General features: G+C 34.5%; 1 protein-coding gene across 1 annotated transcript; it reads right to left on the reverse strand.

The window, feature by feature from the left end:
* Positions 1-6282: 6282 nt before the first annotated feature.
* On the reverse strand, positions 6283-7980 carry LOC133188193 (uncharacterized). Its single transcript, XM_061323572.1, has one exon. The coding sequence runs from the start codon at positions 7978-7980 to the stop codon at positions 6283-6285; it is 1698 nt and encodes a 565-aa protein (XP_061179556.1).
* Between the last annotated feature and the right edge of the window lie 1318 nt (positions 7981-9298).

Raw genomic sequence — 9298 nt, forward strand, 5'->3', positions numbered from 1 at the left:
TTTCCATCAAATTATGATTGGTTAAATCATCTCTGCTCAATCCATGATAGATGTCTACAGTGTGGTTCATAACTCCTGTAAAGCAAGTTTAAATAACTCTGATGAATTTAGAGAAAACAAAACTACTTATATCAACCATCAATGAAAAATTCAATTTAAAATGCCTGTGATTAAAAAAAAAAAATTTGAATTCCCAGTGGAAAAACAAAAATATGAATTCCCAGTGGGTAAAAATATCAGCAATTTAACTGATATATCTCACTGAATCAAACCATCATGTTATGTAATCTCACTGGCAACAGTGGGTACAATTTAAACTTAATTTAAGGTTGCTCTCAATGTCCATCATTAATTTTCGTCACCTCTACTAATTCCAAAATTTTTATCAGTTTTGCTTTGAAATCTTTAGCAAACTGTTAAACAAGAAAAGTCTTAGGAACGTATTACACCCGCCCACACCCACTCACAATGATAAGTTTGATATTTTGTGTTTCTCTGTGACTGGGTTATGTTGTTCTGTGACTGGGTTATGTTTCTCTGTGACTGGGTTATGTTGTTCAGTGACTGGGTTATGTTTCTCTGTGACTGGGTCATGTTTCTCAGTGACTTGGTTATGTTTCTCTGTGACTGGGTTATGTTGTTCTGTGACTGGGTTATGTTTCTCTTTGACTGGGTTATGTTTCTCTGTGACTGGGTTATGTTGTTCAGGGACTAGGTTATGTTTCTCTGTGACTAGGTTATGTTGTTCAAGGACTAGGTTATGTTTCTCTGTGACTGGGTTATGTTGTTCTGTGACTAGGTTATGACTGGGTTATGTTGTTCTGTGACAAGGTTATCTTTCTTTGTGACTGGGTTATGCTGTTCAGTGACTGGGTTATGTTTCTCTGTGACTGGGTTATGTTGTTCAGTGACTGGGTTATGTTTCTATGTGACTAGGTTATGTTGTTTTTTGTGACTGGGTTCTGTTTCTCTGTGACTGGGTTATGTTGTTCAGTGAACTCAGCTATGTTTCTCTGTAACTGGGTTATGTTTCTCTGTGACTGGGTTATGTTGTTCTGTGACTGGGTTATGTTTCTCTGTGACTGGGTTATTTTGTTCTGTGACTGGATTATGTTGTTCTGTGACTGGGTTATGTTTCTTTATGACTGGGATATGTTGTTCAGTGACTTGGTTATATTTTTCTGTGACTGGGTTATGTTGTACTGTGACTGGGTAATGTTTCTCTGTGACTGGGTTATGTTGTTCTGTGACTGGGTTATGTTTCTCTGTGACTGGGTCATGTTTCTCAGTGACTTGGTTATGTTTCTCTGTGACTGGGTTATGTTGTTCTGTGACTGGGTTATGTTTCCCTGTGACTGGGTTATGTTGTTCTGTGACTCGGTTATGTTTCTTTGTGACTGGGTTATGCTGTTCAGTGACTGGGTTATGTTTCTCTGTGACTGGGTTATGTTGTTCTGTGACTGGGTTATGTTTCTTTGTGACTGGGTTATGCTGTTCAGTGACTGGGTTATGTTTCTCTTTGACTGGGTTATGTTGTTCTGTGACTGGGTTATGCTGTTCAGCGACTGGGTTATGTTTCTCTTTGACTGGGTTATGTTGTTCAGTGACTAGGTTATGTTTCTCTGTGACTGGGTTATGTTGTTTTGTGACTGGGTTCTGTTTCTCTGTGACTGGGTGATGTTGTTCTGTGACTTTGTTATGTTGTTCTGTGACTGGGTTATGTTGTTCTGTGACTGGGTTATGTTTTTCTGTGACTGGGTTATGTTGTTCTGTGACTGGATTATGTTTCTCTGTGACTGGGTTATGCTGTTCAGTGACTGGGTTATGTTTCTCTGTGACTGGGTTATGTTGTTCTGTGGCTTGGTTATCTTTCTCTGGGACTGGGTTCTGTTTCTCTGTGACTGGGTTATGTTGTTTTGTGACTCAGCTATGTTTCTCTGTGACTGGGTTATGTTGTTCAGTGACTTGGTTATGTTTCTCTGTGACTGGGTTATGTTGTTCTGTGACTGGGTTATGTTTCTCTGTGACTGGGTTATGTTGTTCTGTGACTGGGTTATGTTTCTCTGTGACTGGGTTATGTTGTTCAGTGACTGGGTTATGTTGTTCTGTGACTGAGTTATGTTTCTCTGTGACTTGGTTATGTTTCTCTTTGACTGGGTTATGTTTCTCTGTGACCAGGTTATGTTGTTGTGTGACTGGGTTATGTTTCTTTGTGACTTTGTTATGTTGTTCTGTGACTGGGTTATGTTGTTCGGGGACTAATTTTTTTTCATGAAAAAGTTTCTAACCCTCGCTCAAGTGGTTAATAAAAATTCACTTTCCTATCCCTAAAATTCACTAGTCCCCCAGTGTTGGGCAAGGGGATTTGTTAGCCCCTGTAAAGCGACTAGGATATTGTTTATACTGTCTGAATTATGCTGTGTAGTAACTTTGTTATATCTGTTGTAAGACTGGGTTATATAAGGCAATGATATTGTAATATGAGTGTGTTAAATTGTACAGTGACTCAGTTATTGTGTACATATTGATGAACAAGACACAATTTTGAATAGATATGACTAATATTTTTAACTGATATGCAGTTGTATAAAGTCATTTAAACAATTATCGTTATTCTATAAAGTATTTGTCATTGTCGCCGGTCAAATTTTCAGCTTGGCTATTGATAGATTGAGATGTAAACATTAAATGATGAATGAATGGAGTTTGTGAAAGATTGCATACAGAATACATTAAAAAGACTCTCTGTTTGTATTTATTATCAAAAAATTAGTATTTCTATGTTCCCTTACCTTATTTCTTCGTCCATTTTGTTACTTGGGTAAATCGTAAGAGTCCAACTCCTACTGACCTGATTATCGATAATAGTAGATCGGGTTCGGTATACTAAAATTATATAAAACTTTAACCAAATCGGAATTTATTTTCCCGGAAACCGTGACTGGGTTATGTTATAGACTCTTCCTTAATGCTTGCTTATATCTTGGTTGTTATCCTTCTTCATAGTGTGAAGATACATCACTCCAGTTTACAAATCTAACAACACTAACGATCCCGACAATTATAGAGAAATAGTAATTACCAGCTCAATTGACAAACTTTTGAATTATATTCTCAAGACTAGATAAATATTTACAATGCAATAAAAAAAAATCAATCCATGTTAAATAGGATTTACAAAACAAGCAAGAACTTCAGTTCATGTTTTTATTTTGAAAACAATTATTGAAAAAATATTGCAAATCAAGACTAGGGAAGCTATATGCTTGCTTTGTAGACTTTCATAAGGCCTTTGATAGTATAAATCATGCTGGTTTGAAACTTAATCTATTAAAAGCAGGTATCGGCACTTTTTACTCAGTTGTTAAGGAAATATATTCTAAAAGCCATTCGTCTATTAAACTGGGTAACAAATTAGTTGGTCACTTTCACACATACAATGGGGTTAGACAAGGCGATAACATGAGTCCAAACTTATTTAAGATTTACCTTAATGACCTACCAAATTATCTATCAAATTCTGAAAGTTTAGTAAAATTAAACAATGATTCATCTACATCTATTCATTGTCTCATGTATGCTGATGACATGATACTTCTTTCCCCCACTGCTGAAGGTCTGCAAGAAAAACTCAATATACTAAATACATACTGCAAGGACTGGCGTCTCGTCTCAAAGTTAATACACAGAAAACAAAAATTCTAGTCTTCAATTCATCCGGCAAACACATCAAAATCCCTTTCCATCCGAATAACAACAATATTAATATCTATTGTGTTAAACAGTACAAGTATTTGGGTCTGACAGTTAATGCATCTGGAACACTAACTAGCGCTAAAAAAGATTGTTGTAACAAAGCCAAAAAAGCCTATTTCAAACTTCAAACAGACTTTCTCATATTTAATCCATCAGTTAAAACTGCTTTAAATGTATTTGACCACACTATTAAACCTATTATCCTGTACGGTTCAGAGTTATGATTTTTTTTCTATCAATTTCAAAATTTAAGAGATAAAGATGGTAGATTATCTACCTTCACCTGCGTAAAGACTAAATTTTGTTTTGAACCCTATCTAGATATTTTAACATACGATCAACATAGATCAGTCATAACAAGGTTACGAATATTAGCTCACAGGCTTAAAATTGAAATTGGACGGTATCAAAAAATACCAAAAGATGAACAAATTTGTTTCCTTTGTGATCACAAGGAGATACAGGATGAAATTTATTTTCTCCTTGTATGTCCTCATTTTAGTGTACACGTAGAAAGACTTAAATTCATAAATATTTGTAATAATAAATTTAAAGATTTTCAGTCTCTGTCATATGATAATTAATTTCACTGGCTCATGACTAATGAAGACACTTGAATTCTAAGATCACTTGCTAGATTCCTTGATAATCTACCTTAACTAAAAAATTTAAATACAATTTCGGATGTATATATATGTATGGCAATATATCATCTATTCTGTTCTTTGATATGCGTTTATGCATCTTTCCGGTTACTTGACTGTATATTATTATAACATATACAATATGTATATTCAGTATATCTCTTGTAGATGCATTTATCAATGATAATACAATTAAGGGAGCCAATTGGGGTTTTATTGTGTGAAAACTACTACAGAGAAACTCTTTATTTTTATACTATATGTATCTTACATTGAGTTCAGTATATATGCCAAGTTTAGTGAACATCTACAGTCTGGTTAATTTTTAGGGACCATCTCAAAATACAGGTACATTTACTATAGGATTATATAGGAAAATACCATTTTTCGCACTTCGGAGCAAATTATACAAATGCTACTATAGACTTTTTGCTCAAATTATATCATTTGATGGGTAATATTACATTGAACATTTTATGCAAGAAACACAAAATTCTTCTGGTTTCTGGTTTCCAGAGGGGGCATCTCAAAATGCTAAAATTCATGATATTTTCCTGTTTTCATGGAGTACAAGAAAACATGACAGATACCAGATTCACATAAAAATTAATAAAAATGATTAAGAGATTCTCAATTTCCTATGTTTAAAATTTCAAGAGCATCCATCTTATACCTTTTATATTATGACACAATTAATAAGCCCGCTTAAAGAACTTCGGTTATTCATAACGTCAAAAACACACTATTACGACGTCTATCTACACATCATTTGAAAAATCGTTTAAAAAATCAGTTATTTAAAAACGTAATTAGATTTTTAAACCTTAGATTTCCTAAATATGTTAATTTTTATAAATTATTTAAAAACAGTTGCTTTAAAAGAGTAAATACTCTTTATTTTACTATGCTGCGCGAAGTATTGCTCAATGAAAACCCCAGCTGGCCCCCTTAAGCACTGCTCATTTTATTTAAGATCAGGTTTGTTCTATCATTTGGATGTTTGTAAATCTTTTTTGCTCCTCTAGGGTCCCAAATAGAACTAATAAATCCTGTATCTTGTATAATGATTGGCATCAATGTATTTTACAGTAAGGCAATCCTTTTGTAGAACTTTATAAACATGCATATAATATATAATGCTTCAGTTACTTCCTGCAAAAAAGACAGCAGGTTCTCAAAGAAAGTTTTTTTTACAAAGAGATGCTATTCTTTTCTACACAGTAACTTGACCAAAAGAGACTATAAGTTATTTACTTTATCCCAAAAAAGTTTAAAACCTTTGAAAATGAGTTCTGTACAGATAAAAATTCTCATCTTAATTTTTTCGAATTTAATATCAAAACTATGTTAAGGTAGCATTCTTCAGTACAACACAAATACTTGAAACAAAATGAAATTTGATTTGTTGTGTGTTGTTAACGTCCCATTCGAGGATTTTTCACTCATATAGAGACGTCACCGTATGTCGGCGAAGAGCTTCAGTTTTAGATCTATACTCGGCACTCATGGCCATTGAGCAGTGAGGGTTCTTTATCTTGCCAACGCCTACCGTGTCACGGGACCTCGGTTTTTAAAGTTTAATACGGAGGAACCGTGACTTTAACTTCTGATGCCGGGCACTTGGAGAAAGAACAGTCACTCCCTATGTTTACATCTTAGATTTGAAGAGGCGCAGCGAACCAGAATCGAACCCAGGGCTCCCGATTACGAAGCAAGCGCCCCTCCACAAAATGAAGATAACACTAGAAATATACAAATAATGATAATAAAAAAATATAATTAAAAAAGGAACTTAGAAATAGGAATGTCTGGATAACTGCTACTTCGATATTTGTTCAAATTTTGTAATTAAGGTTCTGGTTATTGGAAAATGGAACTCATATCACACGTGTAGTAGATATCTTGTCTTCAAATTTCCTCCTTCGTGTAAGTACTTGATTCTCTTGACCACTCCTGTTATACACTCCCCCACCATTAACTCCCCCTCCCTAACGATGCACACAGCTCGTGGTCTCTTTATCCCCTGATCAGGAATGATGTAACTCAGGAATCGACCGTCTCTGTCCAACATGTGAATCTTGTTTTTATCGTCCATAATGATGATGTGATGCATGCTGTCTGTGGTAAGGGAGCCAGGTTTGAATTCCTCTTGGGATGCTTTGTTCCCTGTGTAGGAGAACCTGAATATTCCAAACTTGTCAACGACTGTGATGGCATCTTTATCCCAGTCAGCTACACAAATGTCGCTGTTGCCATTTTCCACCACGTAATGTGTTTTTCCAAACAGAGGCTGGTACTCGGAGTCATACTGGATTTCCTGCAGCACGTCACCGGAACTGCTGTATCTTACAACCTTGGACTCTGTTTCATCTGCCGATCGAAGACACACCAGGAAGTCGCGTGCCGCAGTGCAGGTGATACCGCGAGGACTCCACTCACCGATAAAGAATAACGTTTCTATTTCACCGTTTATTACTTTCTTCACGGTCTCGTCAATTGGATCGGTATACACAAGATCTCCATCATGAAGTGTCAGGTACATACTGGCATCTGCAATGGTGACAGTGTCGTGGAGACGTCCCTGGAGATCAAACAACTTGAGCTCCTCACCTGCCCCTCCTATCCAAACTTTGTCATCACTGAGGGAAACCATGTCATACAACCGGTTGGTTTCCTCGTCAGCTGAAAACTCTGTAACAAAGGCGGACAGAACTATAGGTACATCTAAAGCTTGTCGTGATGAAGAGATTTGGTCTTGTTGTGTCAGATCATTGATAGGAAGTTTGTGTGATTCTATTGTCTCCACGTACCCGAAATACGATGTTGTATAACTTTCGTCAAACTTGAAAGGTTGGAAGAATGCCGGCCGGGTTTCTTCTATGAAGGTTGGCATCTTTTGATTTTCAAGTTCAAGCTTAAGTTCCATTAAACCAGAGACGTCTTTAGATTTTGTCAAGATGAAGACTCTTTGTTTTAGGTTTTTCAATTTCTTTAGTACTTTTTCAAATTCTTTTTTCTGCTTCAATAATATTTCAGCGTGTTTTTCCTGCAATTCATCTAGGTCTTTGTGCAGTGCGTTCTCTGTTTTATCAATTTCCTGATGCCACTGCTTGGCATGGGATGAAATTTTGTTTTTTATCTCTTTGTATACATGTATAAGTGCTGCAGATCTTTTACTTATGTGATCGAGGATTGTTTCCAATTCTGATCGCATTGACTGTAGCCGTTCATTTTCTGTCGTGATGAAATCGGATAATAAGTCAACTTTCTCGGATATTTCACAAATATTATGTGTCTTGTGCTTGATGGAAACGCATAAGACACAGACAGGAATGTCACACGTTCTGCAGAAAGCACTAAACTGTTGCAGGGGATGTGTCAGGCATTCTTCGTCCTCGGATTTGTTTTGTTCGCTATATTTTGTAACTTCATGACCATTTACTGATTTTAATAGCAAATGTGGTCCTACACATGTGCTGCATAACTTGACAGCACATCTTTTGCATGTGAATTGGACAGGACTTTTACAAATATCGCATTCCAGGTAATGTTGTCCTTGACGTAAAGTCGAGGACGCCATCTTTTTATCTTTTGAAAGAAAATGGAAATTACTGAGAATTAGTATAAGTTCAATTTATTTCTGCAATAATTTAATAGACACTAGTTCAAGACTTAGTGTTGCATGAAAATTCAGAAACGGAATAAAAAGACATTTGTAAATATTTGTCATTTTATTATTTTTTTAGTTCGAAGGTAAGATTTATAAATCATGCAATTGTTTTACATAGAAAACAGAAAATTACTTTGAAAATTGGAAACATAATTAAAAACTTGGCTGAATTTGTTTACTTTTATTCTATTTTGAATTATAGCTTGTCTGTTTCCTTAAATCGAAAGATAAATTCTTAAGTCAGAAATTTATTTCAGATTTTTATTTTGCAGTGAAGTTTTTTTTGTCTGCAAGGGAAACTGTAGACGAAACAAGTTCCAAGCGTTCTTATCTCTTAATCTATTTTAAGTGTGTGTAGGGTATAGAAAAGTTCTTATCCGATTTATTATACTCATTTCTTCTAGATTTTTATTTCAGGAGGACGTTTAATGTTTGTTAACAAAATATGAAATACATTTCATTCTAGAATTATTTTTTCTTCTAAGAATATCATTGCAACATTAAATTACTAGTAATTCTAATTTTGAAAATCTGCTGTAAACATTTATACATATATTTAGGAGTTCATGGTTATTTAAACATTATTGATTCAACTTCTTTCTCTTTCCATTTTGAATTCATACTAGTAGTTTCCTTTTCGTTTAATTAACAATTCATTAATTTAATTTATATAATTTTTCTCCACTTTACTCAATATGTCATCGTTTAAAATAAAACGAAGCCAAAGACGACATACACGGATACTGATTTTTTGCGAGAGTCACTAAGACGGAAAAAATGCTATTGAATTTTCAATTTTTTTTCTAACATGAAATAACGTCTCTATATGAGTGGAAAATTCTCGAATGGAGCGTAAAACAAGTTTATTTTCCATGTCTGATCAAAAAATATATAATATCCTTGCATTTCAAAATTAATTACTTTAAATTTATTTATATAACTATTTATCTAGATAAATAATTTAAATTTATTTAGTTTAAGTTTCTTTCTGAACACTATTATAAATTAATCATACAAACCTCTTCATCGCGAACCCTTCATCTCGAAAAGAATTATCAAGCAACTTTCCCGACTTACGAAGGAAGTTGATTTTATATCAGTTTAAATCTTGTTCGATCAAAAGGGTGCATGTATATAATTTGTGTTGTACATTAGTTTCCACAACTGCATCCACAGTTTTAATAGATGCAGTATAGCAATATCGATAACCATATATAATTAAGATCAA

The sequence above is a fragment of the Saccostrea echinata genome, unplaced genomic scaffold (genome assembly GCF_033153115.1).
Source record: "Saccostrea echinata isolate AGI-Se365-2 ecotype Australia unplaced genomic scaffold, CSIRO_AGI_Sech_v1 ptg000016l, whole genome shotgun sequence".
In the NCBI taxonomy this organism is placed as follows: Eukaryota; Metazoa; Mollusca; class Bivalvia; order Ostreida; family Ostreidae; genus Saccostrea; species Saccostrea echinata.